This window comes from Myotis lucifugus, unplaced genomic scaffold (assembly GCF_000147115.1).
Source record: "Myotis lucifugus unplaced genomic scaffold, Myoluc2.0 scaffold_239, whole genome shotgun sequence".
Taxonomy (NCBI): Eukaryota; Metazoa; Chordata; class Mammalia; order Chiroptera; family Vespertilionidae; genus Myotis; species Myotis lucifugus.
The window spans coordinates 1,896,960-1,919,805 of NW_005871287.1; the positions used below are offsets into that span (position 1 = coordinate 1,896,960).

At 62.8% G+C, this 22,846-nt stretch overlaps 1 protein-coding gene across 1 annotated transcript in view; it reads right to left on the reverse strand.

Annotated features, from left to right (window-relative positions):
• Positions 1 to 22,846, reverse strand: part of CACNA1I (calcium voltage-gated channel subunit alpha1 I) — a 51,550-nt gene that overhangs the window by 16,712 nt on the left and 11,992 nt on the right. Inside the window, 17 exon segments of the mRNA XM_023762259.1 lie at positions 1,084 to 1,222; positions 1,732 to 1,857; positions 3,115 to 3,223; positions 3,777 to 3,961; positions 4,457 to 4,525; positions 4,792 to 4,915; positions 5,783 to 5,834; positions 5,837 to 5,882; positions 6,151 to 6,627; positions 7,228 to 7,427; positions 8,315 to 8,408; positions 8,891 to 9,046; positions 9,776 to 9,893; positions 10,182 to 10,367; positions 10,995 to 11,146; positions 17,406 to 17,827; positions 20,075 to 20,387. Of these exon segments, the coding sequence (XP_023618027.1) occupies positions 1,084 to 1,222; positions 1,732 to 1,857; positions 3,115 to 3,223; positions 3,777 to 3,961; positions 4,457 to 4,525; positions 4,792 to 4,915; positions 5,783 to 5,834; positions 5,837 to 5,882; positions 6,151 to 6,627; positions 7,228 to 7,427; positions 8,315 to 8,408; positions 8,891 to 9,046; positions 9,776 to 9,893; positions 10,182 to 10,367; positions 10,995 to 11,146; positions 17,406 to 17,827; positions 20,075 to 20,387 (2,968 nt within the window).

Consider the following 22,846-nt stretch of genomic DNA (forward strand, 5'->3'; position numbering starts at 1 on the left):
AGAAACCAGGGGGGGGGGAGGGGCAGAGGTAATGAGCTACCAAAACGTCCGGACCAGCAGAGATGTCCCGGCAGCCACACACCTACTCTGGACACTCCTCTCCACGAGCCCCCCCGCTCCGGCTCCACCCTGTGCTTCCACCACACGTTCATCTGTTGTAGCCCAGGGCCCTGGGCCAGGACACGAGGTTCTGGGATGGGTCTCCTGCCGCACTGGCCCCTCCTTCCTGTCTATACAGGCTGCAGACCCGTCCTCTGCCCTTCCAGCTGGGCGTGATGCCAAGGGCTGCCCGGAAAGGGTTCCGGCACAGGGGCGGGCGGGCAGGGGACACAGAGGAAGCCTTCCTGGCCAGGGAGGCACATGAAGCTCACAGGCCAGGGGACAAATGTCCCTGGAAGCCCTTGGATCACAGAGGCCTAAGGTGCAGAGAGCCTGCGACGGAATCACAGACCTGCGATCACTGTCCCCATTACAGGGGAGGACACGGAGCACAGAGCGTCACGGGGGCTTGCCTGAGGGCACACAGCTGGGAACGAGCCTGGAAAGGGGTCAAGGCTCTGGGCCCCCCACTCACCCCCTTTGGCTCTGCGTGCTGAGAGCACACGCTCAGGGCCCGGGGCATCGTCCTGGCATTGAGCATGCTCAGAATGGAAGGGGTGGATGACCCATGGAGGCTGCGGCTGGGCCTGGTGCTGGGGTCAGGGGTCAGGAGCAAGCTCATTGAAAGCCCCCACTGGCTTTCCCTCAGCTTAGTGGACATCTGTTTAAAAACATCTGTTTTTCCAACATGGAGTTGATAATAAATTGAAAAGGCACTGCTTCCGGGGAATCTGGAGGAGTTGGGGGAGCGACTGCGCCCCGGTTCCTAACCCCCTTCCCCGGCCACTCACTGCTCCTCTGTGGCCGTGTGGCCCATCTCCCGGGGGGCATGGGGAGTGGATCTCTGGTCATGTGGGGTGAGACTCCAGTGGGAACCCACTGGAGGATCCCAGCTGAGGGGCGGGGCATGGGCCCTGGGCCACTTGGACCTGGATCCTGCCCCTTCCCTGTGTGACTGGGGAAGGCACTCCCGTCTGGTCATACCCAGCACCGGGTGGGCCTTCAAGAAATAGGAGCAGTTGGGGGGCTTTGTAGGCAGCCGCCGGAGGCTCTCAGCTGGCCAGGCCTGGCAGGCCCCCAGGAGAGGAGATAACGGCGAGGCCGGAAGTGGGCAGGGGCCTGCCTGTGAGCGGAGAGAGCAGAGTAGAAGGGCGAGGAAACTCACCCTGGGCCAGGCGCTGGGTGCACTTTCATCTCTCCACAGCCTGCCTGGTGGGCTGTAACATTCCCATTTTACAGACAAGGAAACTGAGGCTCAGAGAGGCCACCCCTACATAAGTGGCAGAGCCGGGATTCACACCCACGCCTGGCTGACTTTCAAACTCTGTCTGCGTCCCATGGGTGGGGGTGGGAGCCAGGAACCAGTGTCCGCTGAAGCGCCTATGAAGCGCCAGGCACCTGGGGACACGCACTCAGAATCTCTCATCCTCGAATCCTGTCGAGGTGGTGCTACTCCTACCCATTTCACAGAAGAGGAAACTGAGGCTTGGGAAGGAGAAGTCCCAGGGTCAGTCCTGGGAGGGCACTGCAATCCTGGAGGCTGGTCTATAATCCCAAGCTGCTGGCATTGAAGAACTGTCACTCCCCGCACTGGGGTGGTAGGTGAGGAAGGGGTAGGTGGGCGGAGCTCACCTGGCCCAGGTTGTCGAAGTTGTACTTGTGATGGACCCAGCGGTAGTTGGCAGCCATGCAGTCAGAACGGTTGGTGATGTTGCGGGTGTCCACACCGAGGCAATGGTAAAACTTGCCCTTGAAGAGCTGTGGGGAGGGACACGGGGTGAGCGACCGTCCTGGCAACGCTCCCGGGGGTGGGGATGGGGGTGGGTGCCAATCAGAAGAGGGACTGCTCCTCAGCAGACACCTCCTCTGTGCACAGCCCGGGCCAAGCACTCAACCACACCATCGCCCCACGTCCCCCCCAGGAAGTGGCACTGCTGGCATCCCATCTCACAGATGAGGAAGCTGAGGCCCGGGGTGGCGGGTAATTTTCTCAAAGTCACTTGAGGTTTAGGAAGTGGCAGAGTCAAGGTTCACACCCTGGTTTGTCTGATTCCTGGGCTTTGCACAGACCCGAGATCAGACCCCAGTACCTGCGCTGGAGATGGGGCAGGGACCCCACAGGAGGAGATGCCTGCATATCCCCAGGGGAGGGCAGAGAGAGAGAGAGAGAGAGAGAGAGAGAGAGAGAGAGACCCTCTCTCTCACCAGGGACCCAAGCCTCCTCCATGTCAACTGCCTGGAAGGGTCAGGGCCACTGTCCACTCGCAGCCCCTCCTGCCCAGTGGCTCCACTGTGGCTCTCAGCAACCCCAAAGGATACCTGTGCCCGGGGCTCCTCACCAGCTACAGCCCAAATGCAGGACCAGGTGAGGAGCCTTGGGGCCTCGGGGCTCAGACGCCCAAGAAACAGGAAGGGTCCCAGTAGCCGCTCAGACCCCAGAGGACCCAGGTCACGCTGGCCATCCCCGTCTCACACTTTATGACCCAACCCACCCCAGCCCTGAGGCCCATCTTACTCCTGGGCTGGGCTCCACACCAAAATCCGAGCCCCCTCAAGGCCCTGCCTGTGTCAGACCTTCCGTGGCCCCAGTCCCGGAGACGCCAAGCCCCCGCTCCTTAACTGCCATCCCAAGTCCTGCCCCCTCTGACCCCGCCCACCATCACGCATCTCTCTATGCCAGTCAGAGCTCCGGCTCACCTCCACATGTGCCCATCCCCCCCTGAACCACCTGCCCGCCCTGACCTGTCCAAATCACCTCTCCTTCAAGACCCGGTGCAAAGGGCACCTCCTGCAGGGTGCTTCCCCCATTGTCCCCAGCCCAGCTCCTTGTTGCTGTAGCTTGGACCCCTGGGATCCAATTTACCCAGCCTGCCTTGCACGCAACCATTCTGGCCATGTCTGTCTCCCTCCTGGACTGGGGACTCGCTGCTGATAGGGACGTGCCTGCTCCACCAGGGCCACCTGAGCCTCCAGGGTCGGAGGAGCTGAGTGCGAGTGAGGAGCCTTTCTTCCCACCTTAGAGCCGAAGAAGGCACAGCAGATGAGGACAATGTTGCCGATGGGCTTAAGGGAGGAGATGAGAGTCTCTACCACCAGCTTCAGGCCCGGGGCCCGGCTGATGACCCTGCAGGCAGGGAGGGGCCAAGGGCACTGTTGGGCCTCAGCCAGGCAGGACGCAGCCCAGTCCTCCCAGAGGCACCAGGGCGGTGGCCCCAGGCTCAGGCTCCAGAGCTGTAGGCGCAGCAGGGCTCTGCGCGGGGCCACCTCCATCCCCGTCTCCCAGTGTGAGAGTGTCTACACACACGCGCGCGCACACACACACACACTCATACACACACACATACGTACACACACACTCATACACTCACATACACACGCACACACACACTCATACACACACACACACTCATACACACTCACATACACACACTCACACATACACACTCACATACACACACACACTCATACACACTCACATATACGCACACTCACACTCATACACACACACATATACAAACACACACACACACACACACACACACACCCTCAGCCTGGAGTCTGGCCCTGCTCAGCTAGTGCTGGGCACGTGCTAGCAGAGGACTGGGTGGGTGAGGAGGGCAGGAGCGAGTGGCCCACGTAGACCCCAGGCCCGCCCCCCAACACGGAGGACTCCTCACCGCAAGGGTCGTAGGGTGCGCAAGAGCCGCAGGACCCGGAGGACCCCCAAGATCTTGGCTCCACCGGCCGAGGCCAGGGAAACCACGATGTCGATGATGGACACGAAGACCAGAAAGCCGTCCAGCACGTTCCAGCTGCTGCGCAGGTACGCCTGCTCCCCGAAGTACAGGCCCAGCGAGACCACCTGGGGGCGGGGTGACGGGCCAGGTCATCTGACTCAGCCACAGAGGTGGGGTGAGGGGGAGTCAGGCAGGTGGGGTGGAGCCGCAGGAGTCACATGCCCCATGGCCCACTCAGAAGGTGGGTGGCAGGCAGGACCTGGAAGGTCTGGGCGCATGAAGCAGCCCCACAGCCTGTCCTGGTCCGCTCTCCCCTCACATCTGCAAACCCAGTTCCAAGCCGCGCGCTCCGGGAAGTGGCCCACGCCTCCAGCGGGTACCCCCATTGCACTGTGAACACTTCCCTGCATTAGCCTTTCTGGCCGGTTGTGACCTCCTGGAGAGCAGGATGTGGCTGATCCCCCACCCCACCCCACCCCATCACACTAGCCCAGTGCTGGTACCAAGCAGGGGTGGTTCTCAGGGGCCCCTGTGGAATGCTGCTGACCAGCAGGTGAGTGACAGCTGGGGGAGGGCAGGCCATTGGGGGTGGGAGAGGTCCCAGGTGAAGGCGGGGCTACCTTCAGTGTCATCTCGCCCACGAAGATGGCGGTGAAGATGTAGTTGGACACGGTAAGGAATATGCGTTCCTGAAAGAGCAGGAGACACCATGGGCCTGGGGCTCCCAGAACTGCGGGTCCCCTCTGCCTCTGGCCAAGGGGCAGCCAGGGGAGGCCCCTTCACAGTCCAAGGAGGTGCCCCTCCCCAGAGACAAGCTCCCCGCCACACCTTCCTCCGCAGCATCGACATCCACCTTCTGAGCTCCGAGCCCCCGGCCCTGCACCCGACCCCACAGCAGGCCCCATGGCCCGGCCCTGCCTGGCCCCGGCCCTGCCCGACGGCCCCAGCCACTCACGGTGCTGCCGGCCTCAATCTGGGGCCGCTCCAGGGCGATGGTGATGCAGTTGAGGAAGATGAAGGCCAGGACGACGTAGTCGAAGAGCTTGTGGGCAATGATGGTCTGGCACAGGACCCGGAACCTGAGCAGAGTGGGCAGGGGCCATGAGTCTCGGTTTGCCCCTCACCCCGGCGGGAGGAAGCCAAAGGGCTTAGGCCTGGGGATGGCCTACAGGAAGCGGACCCTTCTTTTCTCCGTCCACAGCCATTTACATCCGCTCAGGGTGCCCACCTGGAGCCGCCTCCCGTCCACACACCCACGGCAACTCCCACAGCCTCAGCATGAAGGGCACCCTCCTTGCGCTGGCACGCGAGGCCTTCCAAACACTCGCCCAAACCCCAGCGCCCTGCCCTCCGCCACACGGACACACCTGGCCTGATACCCCGAGCTTCTGCCTCAGACCCTCCCTCGGGCTGCTCCCTCCACCTGGTCCAGCCTCCGCCTCTACACAGCCCTGCTCCACCTACAGATGCCACAAGGCCTCCTCCCGCAGGAAGCCAGAATGCCCCCTCCCATGGGAGTGCCTGGCTACTTGAGCATCTGTCCACCCTGGTGCCAGCACAGGGATGGCCTAGACCCGTGGTCGGCAAACTCATTAGTCAACGGAGCCAAATATCAACAGTACGACGATTGAAATTTCTTTTGAGAGCCAAATTTTTTAAACTTAAACTATATAGGTAGGTACATTGTTATTAACTTAATTAGGGTACTCCTAAGGCTTAGGAAGAGCCACACTCAAGGGGCCAAAGAGCCGCATGTGGCTCTCGAGCCACAGTTTGCCGACCACGGGCCTAGACGAAAGTCCCCATTCAAACACTCCCCCTGCCCTGAGCCCCTCTACACAGGAGGGCACCAGCCTCCATGGCCCGACCTGCTCTATAGAAATCTCTCCCTCCCAGACCTGCTCACCCCCTATCCAAACCTCCCCCCCGAGCCGGGCCCGGCCCACCTGTTCTCAGGGGAGAAGAGGTAGACAGACCAGTCCTCGCGGATCTCGCACAGTCGGGTTTGTATGCGTCGATCATCTTGCGCACCCGGAAACACAGAGTCTGGCAAGGAGAGGAGGGGGTGCGGACTGGTCAGCGCTGCCCAGAGCTGCCCGTCTCTGCCCTCTCCAGCCATACAGCAAGCTGGGGTCCCCGGGTGACCTCTGAACTCTCCCAGCAAGATCAGAACCCACACCCCTCCCAGGGCTTCTCTCCCAGGGGTGGGCCCACCTCAGCTGTGGGCAGCTCCAGCCACCTCCCGCTCACCCGCCTGAGCCCTGCCCCCTGGCCCTGGCCCTGGCCCCTCAGCCCTGCCAACTCGCCAACTCACGTAGTCCACCTCCTCCTCATCCTCCCCGTGGTCCCGGCGGTCACCCATCTGCGTGAAGACCTCCTTGGCGATGTGGGGCATCCTACCATTGCAGTCCTCGTGCCCGGGGCCTGGGCCCGCTGCCCGCCAGGCCGCCCGGGGGTGGGTGCCCACAGGGGGTCCCAGCTCGGCCAGGTCCACCGCGTCTCGGGTGTCCAGGGACAGTGTCCGGCGGTGGTGGTGGTGGTAGTGGTGGCGGTGGGTCGAGTGGGGCCCGTGATGCGCGTGGTAGACGTGCGGGGTGTGCAGGGGCACGGCCCGCGGCGGCCCTTCGTCCCGGGCGCCCTCGCAGGCCCGGGCCCCGCCGCGCTCCGCCGACAGCAGGGACTCGTGCTCCGCCGACAGCGGCTTGTGCTTGAGGCTGTTCCAGCTGGAGCGGCGGCTGGCCCAGGCCCCGCTGCGGCCCCACGGCCCACAGTAGGAGCTCCTGGAGCTGGACTGGGAGAAGCCGGGGCGCTGGTCAGCCCCACGGTTGTGACTGAGGCCCTAAAGGCGCCACTGGCCTGGCCAGGGGGTGGCAGAACCAGCTGGACTCCAGAGGCCCTCTCCCCACCCAGCCTCTCCCTCCCCCACATCCATGGCCGTGGGGGCTTGTCCACAGTGTGTGTGCCTTCATCTCCTCCTGCCACCCCATTTCCTTGGAGGAAGGTACACAAGTTAGGGCCATTTTCCTCTTTACAGGTCAGGAAACTGGGGCTCAGAGAGGGCTGTGACTTACTGGTGGGATCTGCCTGCCCCCCCCCCCCCAGCTCAGCTCTTTACCCTACACATTGGCGCCAAGATAAAAACCCCATTCTCCACACCAGACCCACTGGCCCCACTCCACTCATTCATTCATTCATTCATTCCTTGGTGTCTGGGCCCACGCTGGCACCGGGAACCCAGAAATGCAACAGAGATCATCCCTGCCTGGTTCTGGCTGGACACTCGGTGCCCGAGGCCTGGTACCAGTTTGAAGCTGGACTGGCAGGCGCTTCTCCCCAGGGTCCCTCCGCACACCCAGCGGGGAGCAGCCATCAGAGCCCCCACAGGACTCACCAGGGAGCGCTGGTCATAGCTCACCCTCCCCAGCGACATGACACTGCTCTTGCGGGAGCCCAGGGCCACCAGCATAGGGTCCGGCTGCAGCGACAGGCGGGCAGGTGCCACGGTCCCAACGGGGCCCAGATGTCCACACAGGGGAAGACTGAGGTCCAGGTGCCCATTGGGAGTCAGAGGAATTGGGTAAAGCTTGGGATCTGGAGGGGTGAGATGGAAACAGAGGGAAGGGCAGACAGAAAGCCAGAACAAGAGCAAAAGAAGCCATGAGACAAAGAAACAGACATGGACCATTAACAGAAATGGAGAGTTTTTCTGGGGAGACCTCCTCCACCAGGAAGTCTTCCAGGTTGGAGCCCACCACATGTGCCTCCCCTCTGCCCCGCCTACAGGGCTCTCAGCTTATTTTTGTTTGTTTGTTTTTTGTTTGTTTTTATTTTAATTTTCTCAGCTTATTTTTGGGTAAGTGACACCCTTGCCTTCTGTGTTCAGGGCAACCATTGAGCTTCACCCGGCATGAGAACCTCCCTGCCATGCCCGCCGTGGAAAGCAAGGCAGAGACCGCCCAGCCGGTTACCAAGGACATGGCGTGGACGGGGAGGTTTGCGCCAAGCTGCCCATTGGTGCCAAACAGGACCAAAGCCCAGGCATCCTGAGGCCCAAAGCCCTTCTCAACAGGCCACTGACTTTTTTTATTTTTAATATATTTTTATTGATTTCAGAGAGGAAGGGAGAGAGAGAGAGAGAGAGAGAGAGAGAGAGAGAGAGAGAGAGGCATCAATGATGAGAATCACTCATTGGCTGCCTCCTGCATGACCCCACTGGGTATCGAGCCCGAAACCCGGGCATGTGCCCTTGTCTGGAATCGAACCCAGGACCCTTCAGTCTGTAGGCCGACACCCTATCCACTGAGCTAAGCCGGCTAGGGCTGGCCACGGACTTTTTGAGATTTAGCATTTCTTTCCATTATGAATGTAAACAACAAACCACAGAAATGAGCAGCCACAGAGCCTGGGTTTGAGGGGAACCTGGGCCGTGCCCTTGGCCCACCCGGATCTCTGGGGAAGGGTCCTGGCCCCAGGTGTACCTCCGAGGCTGTCCAGGCCCTCCTGCAGCTTGTCAAACTCCTCCGTGTTCGATAAACTCTGGTCCTCGTCCGAGTAGGAGCGATTGGCGTCACCCTGGGAGACCGACCCTCACATTGGAACGCATGTCAGCTCTACCCTTCCCTCCCTCGTGAACTTTTTCATGGGTCCCCCCGACCCCACCCCCATTTTACAAATGCGGAAATTGGGGCTCCGGGAAGGGAAGTGAGAAGCTAGTGAGGACCTAGCCCACAAACCCACGTCTGCTGACTACACGTTCCCCAAAGCCTCAGAGGATGGAGGAGGCGGGATCCAGAGCCCCGGTCTTGGAGACTTTAGCATCTCAGAGACGGAGAGGCCTAGTCTTACCCCCGGGGGAGACGCAGGGACCCCGATGCTGCCTCCGTTTGCATGCTTCCTGTGACGGGGAGCTCACTACCTCACTGGCGACCCCCCCCCTTCTGGAGACTCGCCTGCTAGATGTTTGAATGGCAGCCCTCCCCCGTCCAGACCCCCTCCCCTCCCCCAGTCTCCTGCAGGCCCCATGGGGGTGCTGCCTCCACCAGGGTCCCAGTCACCTCCGCCTGGAAGCCCTCCACCAGGATGGCCACCAGCAGGTTGAAGAGCACGTAGTTGCCGAAGGTCATGAGGGCAACAAAGTAGAGGGAGGCCCAGGGGGAGGTGGAGGCCATGCCGTTGTAGAGGACGACGTTCCAGTCCTCCTGGGTGAGGATCTGTGCGGGGAGGAGCGCGCAGCTCAGTACAAGAACATCCTCAGCCCCCGCCCACCCACGGGCAGGGGGAGCCCGCTGGGGGGAGCTACAGGCACATGGCAGCCCATGCCCTCCTGCAGCCTCCGCTCACAGGCGCTCGGGCACTCCCAGGGACCTCGAGTACCACAGCTCTCGCTGGGCGCGCCCACCTGGCGGAGCCGCGGACTCTCCCCGCCCGCCCCCCACCCACCCCCACACACACACACTGCTCACCTGTGCTCCCAGCTTGCCCACACCTGCAAGCCTGTGCCGCACACTCCTGCCCCGACATTCACTCCCCGCTGAGCGGTGCTCCCTCCTAGCTGCTCCCACAACCCCATCCTCCATCCCGCTCATGCGACCCACCTGCACCCCCAGCACAAGCCCACCCCCACCCCCCCGCTCCTTCTGCCCTGAGCTGTGTGTGCACACTCATTCAGCCATGTCCACGTTACCGGGGAGGAACGGTCTTAGGGAAGACTCTTAACGTGCCCACAGTCTCAGGGTGCGGGCGGAGGGGGCAGGGAGGGGCACTGGGCGGCAGCCCGGCTCCCAGAGCCTGTCCTAAGCCTGCCTGGCCACACCCCCCAAAACCGGCCCACTAAGGTGGAGTTGAGGGGCCGCCCTGTCAGGCCCCTCTTCTCTGGATTCCCCGAGGCTGGCGATCCTGGGTGAAACCGCGGCCCCGGGCACATACGGACGTGTGCTCACCTGGAACACCGTGACGATGGCCCAGAGCAGGGAGTCGAAGTTCTTCCTGTCGGGGATTGTATCTCCCGTGTCTGTGCGGAGGCTGAATTTGCAGCCAAAGATGTGCATCCCGAGAATGCTGGGGGGGAGGGAGGTGGCTCAAGGGACTCCTCACACACACCAAGCTCTTGCCCATCCGCCTGTGCCATTCCCTAAACAACCCCGCAAGATGGGAGGGAGCCACGCTGGTCCCATTTTACAGAAGTGAACACTGAGACCCAAAGGGGAAGTACACGCCCAGAGCCACCAGGGATTAAGTGATGGTGGCAGGATTCGCACCCAGGTCCAGGGTGTGGCCTGAGCACTCAACCGGCCATGCTCCTCCCTGGGCCCCGGCAGGGGTGGGCCCCGGGGTGGCAGGGCTCACCTGAAGATGAAGATGAAGAGCATGAGCAGCATGCAGAAGGTGGCCACGTTGTCCATGGTCTTCATGAGCACCACCAGCTGGCGCCGCAGCGCGGGCATGAAGCGCACCAGCTTCAGCACCCGCAGCAGCCGGAAGGTCCGCAGCACCGACAGCCCGCCGTCCGCCTGCCCCACGATCTCCCAGATGCTGCACAGGGAGGCGTCAGGCAGGGGTGGGGAGGGGAGAGAGGCAGGAGGAGAGCAGGGCAAAGGAAGAGATGGAGAGTTTCATTCATTCATTCATTCATTCATTCATCCAACCAACAGTATTTCAAGGTCATTGCTGCTCCAGGCACCCTAAGTTGGGGGCTGTTAACCTGGACTCCATGGACCCCCCCCCCCAAGATGTCTAGGGACAGAATTCAGGGGTCCACACGGTCACTGAGCTCTTTTTGAGATTTAACTTTCTTTTGAGTATAAATGGAAACAACAAAATACAGAGAATTAGCAGCGCCCATGGCCTCGCGGTTCATGGAAATCGCTGTTTTTACATCACACGACGGTTGATGCGGATATTTTCGAGCAGAGTTCATGCTCCTCCCTCCTCTGGGATGATGGTAGTCACAGACCCGCTGCTAGACCTCACCATTCAATGCTTTAACCCAGAAGCACGGAAATGGCTAAATCACACATTTTTAAACATTTTCGTCAACAGTACTGCAGTGTGATTGGGTTCCTTTGATCGTAGGCACTTCATTTACAGGCTGGGCCAACCCCCTCTTCCCTCCTGTGCCTCCGGGCCCCCGGCCTGGGGAGGAGCGGGCGGGCGGGGCACCTGATGATGACGATGATGCTGTCGAAGATGTTGTAGGGGTTGCGCAGGTAATCGAAGAGCCCGAAGGCGGCCAGCTTCAGGAGCATCTCCAGGGCGAACATGCTGGTGAAGACCACGTTGCAGATCTCCAGGACGTTGGTCAGCTCCTCGGGCTGTGGGCGTGGGGCAGGGACGGAACCGTCAGGCAGAAGGCAGCCCTGGGACCCTACGGAAGCCCACTGGCTCTAGGACTCCCCCGCCCCCCGGGAGGTGGCAAGGCCTGGCCCTGGTCAGTGTCCGCGTGTCCTGGAAGGTCAGTGTCCGCGCTGGTGCTCCATCTCCCGTTACACCGTGGCCTTGAAGACCTTGCAGTTCTGCCGCCCGGATCCTGCGGGGTCCACTGAGATGGTGGGACCCCTCGGGGCTGACCTTCCACGAGTTTGGAAATGGTGCTGTAGCTGCACATCGAGGGGGGCAGTACGAGACCCACTGACAAAGGGAGACACTGAGGCTCAGAAGCTGGTCAGAGCGAACAGCGGAAGGCAGCGTGTTTTGCAGACGAGGAAGCAGGTTCAGAAGGCCCGTTTCTGCTCACCGTGGAGCCAGGCTGCTCCCGCCCGAGCCACAGGCCAGGGAAGGACCATGTGACAGGCCTGACCGCGCGCCCATGCCGGGCTGGACACCCAGCACAAGTACGGATGCCGCGGGCAACCTGGGAGGCCCGTTCCACAGGCGAGGAGAGGAGGCTCGGAGGCTCCGAGCAGTGATGGGACTTGCTCAGCATCACCCAGCCAGGCTGTGGCCGAGCCGGGCCCTGCACCAAGTCGGACTCCCAGCGGCTCTCCTGTGACACACAGACCCCACCCGGCTCCTCCACTCCCTCCTCCACGCATCCCTCCTGCACAAGTGCACGCATTCCACAGGCCCGCGAGCCGCCCAGGTGCTGGCGTGTGCTACCCCGGTGGCCCGTGGAGTGAGTTGGGATGTTCTTCCTGCCCCTGGGAAGTGCGGGTTCAGGTGGCAAAGCCCTGACACGCAAGTTAACTAACACACCAGCCAGCAGGGGCTAAAGGCAGGAGCGGTGAGGGTGGTTTGGGGAGCGGTGATCCTGGAATCAGGAGCAGCTTCCTGGAGGGAGGGACACCTCAGCTGAGGCCTCAGAGCTGAGAGGAGCGGGTGGAGGGACAAGAGAAGGCGTCCGGGCCAAAGGACCAGCCAGAGTCAGGGCGGGAGGGTGCAGGGCTGCCAGCCATCAGCACCGCCCGCCCCAGCCCAGCCCCTCTACCTGACAACTAGACACCTAAGAGGCCTGACTCTAATTCCACTTGGGTTAAAAGGAGAAGGAAAAAAAGAAAAACCAACCGTCCGCTTCCCGCCTGGTGCCTGGGAAATAGAATAAAGCTGCCAGCTCCGCTCTAGCCCAGATGAAAGGAGAAAGCCCGGCTCCCGCTGTAATTACATCTGACTCACAAAATGGTCCCGAAAGGGGAGTGGGGCCCCGCGAGGGGGCCCCTCGGTGGGGAGGGCTGGGGCCCGGCATCAGGGCTAAGTCGGGGCCCAGATGCTGCTCGGAGCCACCAATTTCCCCGCAGGCCAAACGACACTCGACATGCGGGAGATGAAAAATGTGGACGCTGACAGCCCATAATTGCACATCGCCCGCTCCGAGCCCCACGCGCTGCACGCGCGCTCCGCCCGCAATTGATGGCAGAGCCGCCGCTCCCGGAAAGGTCACCCGCTCGCTCCCCGACTCCCTGGCAACAGCTGTTTCTCCAGTCAAGTGCACACCTGTTAATCTTTTCCTAATGCACCATCCATCACTCCCGCAAGCCTTTCCCTGGGAGAGAGACGGTGAGCGGGAGAGACAGACAGACCGACAGACGAACGTAGACACAGTGAGACCAATTGGGGTGAGGGAAGAGAAACGGGGGCAGCCATGAGAGAGATGGGCAGAGAGAGACGGACAGACAGACAAACATAGGCATGGGGAGTGAGAGGCAAAGGCAGGGTGTGGAGAGACAAGACAGAAAACACAGATCAACACATAATGGGCCAGGATCATGATACCATGGGAGTCAGCGAGAGAGCAGGAGGGCAGACAGACAGACAGACAGGCTGAGGAGAAGCAGCAGAGATGGCACAGACCCACCCAGTGGAAGAAGAGATGCCAAAGGGCAGAAAAGCCAGGTTAAGCCAGAGGCAGGAGGGTAGAGGGCAGGAGAGGGGCAGGGGCAGGGCCAGCTCACCCCTGCCAGTGCCAGGCGTGGGAGGCACCAGGCGGCCCCGCCTCTGGCCATTCCTGAAGAGGCAGATAAAGGACCAGCTGGGCAGGGGTCTAAACTGCCCCCAGGAACCCTGGGGCCCAGGCCTCCCCATGATAGTAATGGACGCTGGTATTAACGTCTCCTACACGCCAAGCGGTGCTAAGCACTGTCCATGAATTACCTCATCTCAGCCTCAAGCATTACCCTATGTCCCCATTTTACAGACAGGAAACCTGAGGCTCAGAGAGGAGAGGTGACGGCCCAGGGCCATGGCCGGCCAGTGGTGGCATCGGATCTCAAACCCAGGTCTCCTCCCAGGGCCCACACCCCTTCACCTGCCCCACTTTCCTGGCTGGAGGGTCCAGTTCAGCACAGACATGTCACCGCCCTGCTTACAAACCTTCCACGGTTCCCCACCGCCCTAGGGATAAAGCCAGCCTCAAAGCCCTCCATGGGTGGACAGCTCCCGGCCTCCTGGGCTGGCTGCCCGCCCCGTGTGCACATCCTACTAAGGACTCCGGGCCCTTCGGGTGGAGCCTGTGCCTCTGGTCCCTGCTCCTGCCCCTCCTCTGCTCACTGATGGACCCGTCACCCTTCAGGACCCATCTCCAGTATCACTGACTCTGAGAAGCCTTCCCTGACTGCAGCCCATGGTGGTGCCTCCCTCCCTCAAGCCACCACAGAGCTGGACTGTTGGGCCCTAAGCCACCCCATCCTCATCTTCCCAGGGTCACCCCAGACCTGGGTCGGCAGTGACTTGGGGGCTGCTGAAGGGAGAATAGCGCCTGCTTTGACCCACCCGTGAGCTGGAGGCCTCGAATGCAGTCCCCAGGGAGCTGGGGCCAGGGGACATCCCCCGCCTGGGTCACCCCTGCCCAGGAGGCTCCCTGTACGCCTGTCCTGCTGCCCATTCAGCCCCACCCTCTGTGTTCTGCTGTCCAGCTTGGCGACCATCCTCCAACTACAGGACAGTGGAGCCCAGCTCCGGAGGGGCCGCTGGCCTAGACAGGTGACTTCCGGGAGGGGGAGAAGTGGGTGTCTCCCCATCCCACCTCCTGTCCCCTTAGTGGAACCTCCAATTCAACCTCAGAACCCCAGCTCCAGCTCTGACAGCTGCTCACCGCCACCTGGGCAAGCCATCCCCACTCTCTGAGCCTCAGTTTCCCCATCTGCCCAGTGGGGATAAGACGCCCACTCTGCCTACCGCCCAGGGCGGCCATGAGGGTCACCCCGGGAAGAGATGTGACCAATCCTGACAGCAGGTGACGATGGCGGCTCCGGTGCCCAAGCTGACCTCACCCACATGCTTGTCACTCAGCCTCAGTTAAGGACAGTCTGGGCCCACCCTCCCCCCAGGACGGTAGGGGGAGGGAAGGGTAGATGTCGGCCATCTGACCGCCTCGTGGGCCACAAGAGACCCCTGCCCGGCTGACACGCCTTCACCTCTCTCCCAGGCCGGTCCCTGAAAGGAACATCCTCCTGAGGACTCTGCAGCCTCGAGGAACCTGGGGATGCTCCCTTGTCATTTGGGCAGCAGTGGCCACCTGAAGGCCACGGGGACCTGTGATCTCACCTCTCATTTGAGTACCGTGACCCGAGCGGCGGCAGCCCCCCACTTTACAGATGGAGTAGGGCAGGAGTGCCCGGGCTCTGTGCCCCCTCACCACCTGCCTCCGTGGTGGCCACACCAAGGTCCCTGCCAGCAGAGTGGGCAGCCGCAGTAAGGCGGGGCCCCTAGGACGCCTCCCCTCAAGGTCATAGCCCCGCAGGAGGGGGCCTGTGCTCACCTGCCTTCTCCCCTTCTCTCCCTGCTCCTTCCGGCCCTGGGCCACCTCTCTCTGCAGGCGCCTCCCAGACAGGGCAGCTCAAAATAAACACAGGGCGGGCCGCTTCCCACTGAGCAGTGTCTGGGAGTCGGGGAAGAGGGAGCAAAAATACCCCCGCGCGGAGCTCTGCCGAACAATGGCTGCCACTCGGAGCTGCTTTAAAAAGAGCATTTTAAAAATTCTCCCTCCCCCTCACTGTTCCTTTCATTGATTTTTGAGGTTCCAGGCAGCAGATGGTAAAGTCACCCTGAAAGTGGTGGTGTAAGGCTCCAAGAAAAGATTCAGAAACAATTCGCGAGCACCTACTATGTGCCAGGCTTCCTAACGCAACTCACCCTCCCAGCCACTCTAAGAGGAGGTTGTGAGGACTCAGTGCACCACGCAGGCTCCGGGCCTGCCGCGTAGTAGGTGCTCAGTTAATGGGAGCTGATGCCTATGAGGGAAAGGGGAGAAACCGAGGCAGACCCTATGGAGGGGCAGGTGACTTGCCAGTGAGAACAGCTTCTCCCGGCCTGAGGGGGGCCCACGGGGCGCCAGGAAGAAGAGGCTCCACCACATCCGAGGCTAGAAAGCTTGCTCAGGCAGGATATGGCGGAGGCGGAGGTTTGGGCAGGGACCCTGGCCCAGCCTGAGGCTGGAGCCCGACAGGTAGAGGGAGAGATTGAACCCAGAGCACAGAGCGGCCCCAGCTGCTGTGTTGCCCTGGAGGGGACCACTGAGAAGACAGGGACCAGTATTATCCTGGCAAACAGGCCTCTGAAGAACAACCCTGACGGTAGCATCCGCCAACTCCCATGGTGTAAACACTTCCTCCACGGCCAATTTCAAGCTCCCAGCTGTTTCTAACAACGGCCTTGCAAAATTCCTGCATGAGAAGATTGCTCCTGCCAGCCGGTTCCAGCAAGCCACTGGGGGGCAGTGCCCAGGCTCCGTGACAGGCCCCCTGGGTGCCGCCCCACTAGCACCAGCACCCAGAGCTCCTGTTCCCTGTGGGGCCTCCCCCAGAAATGCTGGCCTCCCGCAGGCCTGAGCCAGGCAAAGGCCACAAGGCTGGACCCCAGGCCAGGGGTCGGCTGCCTTCTCCCCAGCTCTCCCCCGCAGAGCCTTCCCCGGCCTCCCGAGACCTTTGTAATTAAGCCAGATCGGCTGGCAACCCAGCAGCTCTGCGTAGTGTCACGGCAGCCCCGGGGGCCGCATTGAAGTAAATGGAATGGGGCCTGCGCTTGGCAAACTAATGAAGAGGGAAACGAGAGTGTGGCCCACCGCGGGGCGCTGCGGGCGGGCGGGGCCTCTGCAGAGGGAGGGCGGCAGGGGAGCCACGGCGGCATCCAAGTTCTAAACCGGCAGGGACTGGCAGGGGACCTGGGGCCAGTGACATCCCTCCCTGGCCCAGCTGCCAAATGCCCTCCCAGGGCTGGGGTCACTTATGGGCTGGGGGACACTGGGAGCCAGAAATAGATGTTTTTCCAAATGGAGCCAGGGCTGGAGCGGTCACCCAGGCTGGCACTGTGGACCGGGGACATCTGGGCTACAGCCCTCCATCCTGTGTCCCTACAGTTTCCTCAAGCTCCCCGTGTCCCTGCCACCTCCTGGGAGCCATCTCTCTTCCAGGTGCTATTCCCCTGGGGGACCCCTCCTCTGAACTCCTCTCCCCTCCGAACCCCAGCTGTACCCCTGATGGCCTGGGACACACCCTGTGGCCGAGGAGGGAGAGGGGTGACAGCCTTCACAGGGCAGCCACAGGACACCCTCAGTGCCGTGGGCTGGGGAGGCTGGGGAGTGGGGCACCAGGGACAGGAGGACGCCCTGCTCGCTGAGCGTACGTTGTGGGCGGCGCACGAGGAGAGGTGAATGTCAGGGGAAAGGTCTGTGCTCGGTGCCAAGGGCGATGGGGCGCTGCAGAAGGTGTGGGCAGGGGAGAGCCCAGCCTCGGGAAACCTCACCCCAGCTGCCCCGGGGAGGGTGACAGGAGGGCTCACATGGAGGAGCCGCGAATGGGAGTCAGATTTGCAGGGACTAAGAGGGGGGGGGGTGCTGTGGGCACCTTGGCGTCCCTGCTGAGCTGCAGAGGAGAGGACCCGATCTCCCTTTCTCCCCCCAAGAAGATGAGCCCCAAAACTGCTGCACTCGGGCACTCATTCACCCACTCACACCCTGAGCTCCTGCCTGGGCTGGGCCCTGGGCTGGGCACTCAGGCCACATGGCTGAACGGGACCCAGCCCTGGTCAGGGGGAGACAGAGACGCGTGGGTGTTCCACACACCCAGCTGCGTGGGGCTGGCCTGGGTGGCCCGCCCCCCGCCCCCGCAGTGCCCAGCCCGGCCCTGGCGCCCGCCCACTGGCCTGCTCGTGGTGCTCGATGCCCATGCTGACGGTGTTGACCAGGATGGCCATCATGATGCCCCGGTTGAAGTACTTGCTGTCCACGATGCCTCGCAGCTTGGCGCGCATCTCCCGCCACACGTCCCCGCAGAGCCGGGCGGCCCCGTCTGCCTGCTCCTCCTCGTCCTCCTTCCCCAGCCCCGAAGAGGCCCCGTCCTCGCTGCTCCGGGCCCCGTCCCCATCGGCCTCATCCTCTCCACCGCCGGAGCCCCCCGAGCCCGAGCCCTCCTGCCCCGAGTCGGTGCTGCCCAGGCCCGAGGGCCGGTGGCCCCCTTTGTGCTGGCAGCGGGGGCAGCCGGTGGGGTCGGAGGCCAGCAGGGCAGAGATGGGCTGCATCAGCATGGGGGGCGTCGGGTCCAGGGGGCTGTGTCCCGGGCACAGCTCTGAAAAGCAAACAGAGGGCAGGGTCGGTGCCTCAGGCCACACTCAGGGCTCTCAGAGGCGGCAGCACCTGCACACCAGGCCCCGCCTGACCCCGGGACATAACCGCGAGTGCTCCAGGCTCCTGTGCCCACGGGGTCTGCCTGCAGTGTGCCAGCCCCAGGCAGGAGGCCAGGTGGCCTGCGGTTCCTAAGGAAATGGTTTCGCCTTCTGGGCTGTGCTGGTCCCTGTGCAAAAGCATAAGCTGGGAGCACCCACCCCGCGGGGCTGCGGGTTCTCTATCGGCTAGTTTGCGTGATGTGCCTAGAACAGTGCCTGGGGCACACATACATGTTAACTGTCCTTGCGGCATCACTTCCTGGCCTGCGGCTGTGCACTGAGCAGACCCTCCCCAGGCCCCAGACCCTCCCCGCCACCCTGGTTGCTGACATTGTGGCTTGGGAAATGGCTGAAGGGCTTCTCAAACAGCCAGGCAGGGGCTGGGGGTAGGTGGCCTTGGCGTTCCTCAGGCTTCCTGTCTGCACACGGGGCCTGTGTCCCAGGGAGGGAAGGTGGCAGGAGCCCTGGGCAGGGGGCAAGCCCTCAGGCCCCAGGACCTCCCTCCACACAAGCCAAGAGTCAGGCTGGCTCCGGGGAAGGAGGCAGGACAGGCCACTGGGCCGCGGGATGAGGGTCAGAGCTGCCCAGGGAGGGGCCGGGACCTGAGTCATGTGATCTGTAAAGCCTCTCTAAGAGGAGCCGGAGAGGCTCTCCCTGGGTGGTTCGGTTTCTTCTTCATGTTTGTCTGTATTTCCCTAGAATGAACACGTTTTGCTTGTGTAAAGGAAAGAAAAACATGTAACGCCGACTTTCACTTCCACACTTGCCTCCGAATATCTCCCAACGCCCTGGACAGGAGTCGTGCCCGGGAGCCGGGCCAGGTGTCAGAAGCCAAGGGGTTGGTACCACCTCAGCTGGCGGACAGGGCAAAGCCTCCCCCCTCCCCCAACTCCCCTTCCCCACATGGACTCTGGGCTGGGCTCCCTGACACTTGTGTCCCACGGGGGAGGGGCAGGCACCGAGGCCCAGGGCAAGGGCACCTCTCTCCAGGAGTCCCCTGGGACTTCCCTCTGCGCAGGTTCCCTGGAAAGGGGCGTGGGCAGGAGCAGGAATCCCCTTGCAGTAAACACCCTGCCCCATGTCACCCAAGAATGCTGGTGCCAGCCTTGCCCAGAACCCAGCTACTCCTCATCCGAGTGCTGGGCCCGCCCACGGCCACCTGGAGCTCCTCCCCCCCCACCCCCCATGCCACAAGACCACACCTGGACATGTGGTGCCCCGGCCGGTGGCTCCGAGCATGAGTTCTCCGCCTGCCTCCTAAGAATCGCAGGTGCCCGGAACGTGGGACCCCAGTGCACAGGGTCTCACCCTCACTTTTCAGGGGGATACTGAGGCCCACAGAGGGGCCAGGGCTGTCCCAGGTCACACACCTGCGCCTGCTCCGGGCGCAGTCCTGACACCTGCTGACTTCCATCTTGGCACCAACCGGGGCGGGCCTGGGCCTGGGGTGGGGCCCACCTGCTGGGGCACATTTGCCTCCTCCCGGGGCTCATTTCTCCACTGAGCCCAAACTCTGACATCCCGGACACTGAGCTTTGGGCACTGACATACTGTGCGGCCGAAAGTGGTCCCTTCACCCTCTCTGGGGACAATACTGCTCACTCTGCCCGCTCTCAGGTCTGTGACAGTCAGGTAAGCGAAGAAATGGGCCTCAGGCAGATCGCGGAGCGGCCGGTGTCCCCACGGGCCAGGCCCTTGCAGGTGGCCCGGCCCCTTTGTCCCTGGTGGCCAGGCGTCACTGCTCAAGTGTGCTCGCAAGCATGGGGTGGCAGCAGGAGCCCATGCAGGGGTGACTGCAGTGGGCGGGTTTTACAGAAAATCACTCCTGTCTCTCTAGTGTGGATCCCAGGGGCGGAGCCTGAGTCCACGTGCGAACCAGACTGGGGAGGGAATTCCTCCAGGGCCGGGGCTCCGTCCCCTGAGCCCAGGGCCAGCCCAGGCCAGGCACTGGCAGGTGGTCAGGAAAGAGGGGGAGGGCACGAGGGGTCGGGCTGGACCCCCCAGGGGAGATCTGGGATCTCAACCTGCTGGACTGGCCGGCTCTGCTTGTGCTGGGGAGACAGGGAGACGCGCTTGCGAACTGTGCCGTGGGGAGTCCCCGATGGAGGCCCACGCGGGGCACCGAGGCCACGGGAGGCAGGACCACTTACTGAAGTGCCTGGGCTCCTTGGCGCGGGGCGCGGGCTTGGCGGAGGCGGGGCCCCCCGGGCCCAGGGCCTGGCGCCGGCTCTGCAGGGCCTGGTAGAAGCCCAGGGCGCGGCGCTTGGCCTTGCGCAGGATGTGGCAGACGTACTGGAAGATCTCCTCGTAGCAGTCGCCCGGCTCGGCGTAGCTGGCCACCGTGCTGGAGGACAGGTAGCGCTGCCGCTGCTCCAGCATCAGCCGGTGCTCCCGCTGCTTGGTCTCCGAGAACTGGGTCGCTATGACAACGAGGCACAGGTTGATCATGAAGAAGGAGCCCACCTGTGACCAACGGGAGGAGAGGACAGGGACGGAGGGGACAGAGGGTGGGGAGAGGCAGAAGTGAGGGTGGGGCGAGAGGGACACAGAGATGGAGACAGACAGGGACACAGAGATGGAGATGAGTGAGGAGGCAGAGCAAGAGCAGAAAGGGAGACAGGAGGAGGGGCAGATACGGGACAGAACAGGGGAAGGACCGAGCGGGGGGCAGACAACCAGGGACAGCAGGTGCACAGAGAGCAAGAACAAGGAGAGACACCAACAGAGAGAGAGAGAGAGAGAGAGAGAGAGAGAGAGAGAGAGAGAGAGAGAGGCTCAGAGAGGATGGGGACAGAGGCCACGGGAGACGCAGAGACGCAGTGACGGGGCAGCAGAGGGAGACGAGGAAGGAGGTGGAGGGCCCGGAGAGACGGAGGGGCACAGCACAGGCAGGGACAGGAAAAGAGCGCTGAGGCCTTGCTCCCAGAGGATGTCAGGGCCGCAGGCGGCCGTGGCCCAGGCAGCTCCCCAGGCTCCACGGGGACCTGCTCCACACCCGCTCCCCTCGGACCCCAGCTCTGGCCTCTCTGCCCTCCCACCAGGGACTCAGCACTGAGGCCCCTCCCAGGCCTTCTGGGCCCTGAGGCCCATGTCTGCTCTCTCTGACCTTGCCTTTGGCCCCAGCTGGGCATCCAGACAAGAGCAGAGGAGCATCCCTAAGAAGCTTTTGCTGGTGGGGCCCTATCTGGGCTTGGATGGGGTGGGGGTGGTGGGGGAAGAGGCCCAGTGGCGCTAGGAATTCTTGCCACCTCTAGTCCCAGGGCTCAGCTCCAGGGGCCCCTCCTGCTCTGGTTTCCAGAGGGTGGGCCCCTCCCAGGCATTTACTAAGCCTTTGCGTGGGCTCAGGCCCTGCCAGTGAGGGGCGGGGTGGTTGCTTTTCATCCTCTTCCAGGCTGCCCACCAGGAGTTCCTGCAGGCTGAACCCGTCCCTGATTCACCCTTCCCGCCTCTCCCCGACAGCACGGCTGGGGAGCTGGGGTTCTGGGGCCATGAGGTGAGAGCTTCCAGGCCGAGAGGACTCTGGGAAAATTCCCAGGTAAGAACAGGCCCCACTCGTTCACGCTTCCTGGGGACCTGCTCCGTACCAGCCTGTGAGGAGTTCAGATCCTGCCCTCTGGAGCTCACACCTGTCAGCCTTCTACCCAGCCTGCCCCTGGGCCTCCATTTCCCCATCTGTAAAATGGGAGGCTCAGCAAGACCAGCAGAGGGAGCCCTGGGGATCTGGGTCTGAGGACTCCTCACGGGCATGGAGGGCACCTCACCTCTCCGGGGTGCCGGCTCCTCATCTGCGGAGCGAGCCGGTGGCCCTGCGTGGCCAGGGTTGAGGGGGTAAGTTCCCGCACAGCCCCCCAGGCTCTGCCTGGACTGGCCCTGCTCCCCATTTCATTGTGAGCTCAGGCGTGGAGGGGCCTGCTCTGGGCCACTCAGGAGTTACCGACCCAGAATCGGCCCCGAACTCCACCCGGAGGAGCAGCCAGGGCATCCCTCAGCCTCCCTCTGGGATCCCAGGCTTCTCTAGCCACCCCAGTGGGTCATGTCCCCCTGCAGGAGGGTCTGCCTGCGTCAGGGCCTCTGTGACCCGCCCCCCCCCCTGCCCAGGAAGCTGTCCCTCTGGCCGTCACACCCACCCCCCTTTTCCCTCACCCCCGAGCCTTTAAGGCTCAATTCTGGTGTCACCTCCTCCAGGAAGCCTCCCACTCCCCACCCTCCTCTGAGCAGACGTAAAGCCTTCTCGGGTGCCCCACTATCATGGCTCCTGAGGTGCTGTCACTGTACCCATCTTCCCCATGGGACTAGGAGCTCCCCCCGGCAGGGCCTGTCTGACCCCCGGCTCAGCGCCCAGCTCTCTGCCCAGGGCCAGGTGCAGTGCAGGCCTCCCTGAATGTGCCAGGGAGACACTGAACCAACCGGGGGTGAACGGCGGCTCTGAACAAAGCCTGCTGCTGCCTCCTTTCCCCCGGGGGGAACCCCTATGGGGTCGGGCCCAGCTTCCCCAGGTAGGCACGGAGCACAGCCCCATCGGGAGTGTGTGGTCTCAGGTCACCTGTCAGCTTTGCTCCTGAAACCTCCAAGTCCAGGGTGCCCCACAAGCCCAAGGATAGGAAGGCTGTCCCAGAAGGTCCAGAGAGGGCCTCTCCCCCACCCACGGAGGCCCCGAAAAAACCAGCTCACACCAGAGGGGCCCTCGCCATCCACTCCCCCACAGAGAGTGAGTCCCCCTTGAAAATTTGGGGACTGTGTTGAAGAACAATGGACTTCAGGCTGCATGACACACACTCAAACAAGTCGGAGTCCCTTTCTTCGGGGGGAAAATTTTGAGGGGTAGCCTGAACCGGCAGTGAAACGGGAGAGGGGGGAGAAAGGCCCAAAGGAACCACCCTCCTGTGACACTCAAGGGCCCCCCACAAAAAAGGGAGGGGCCT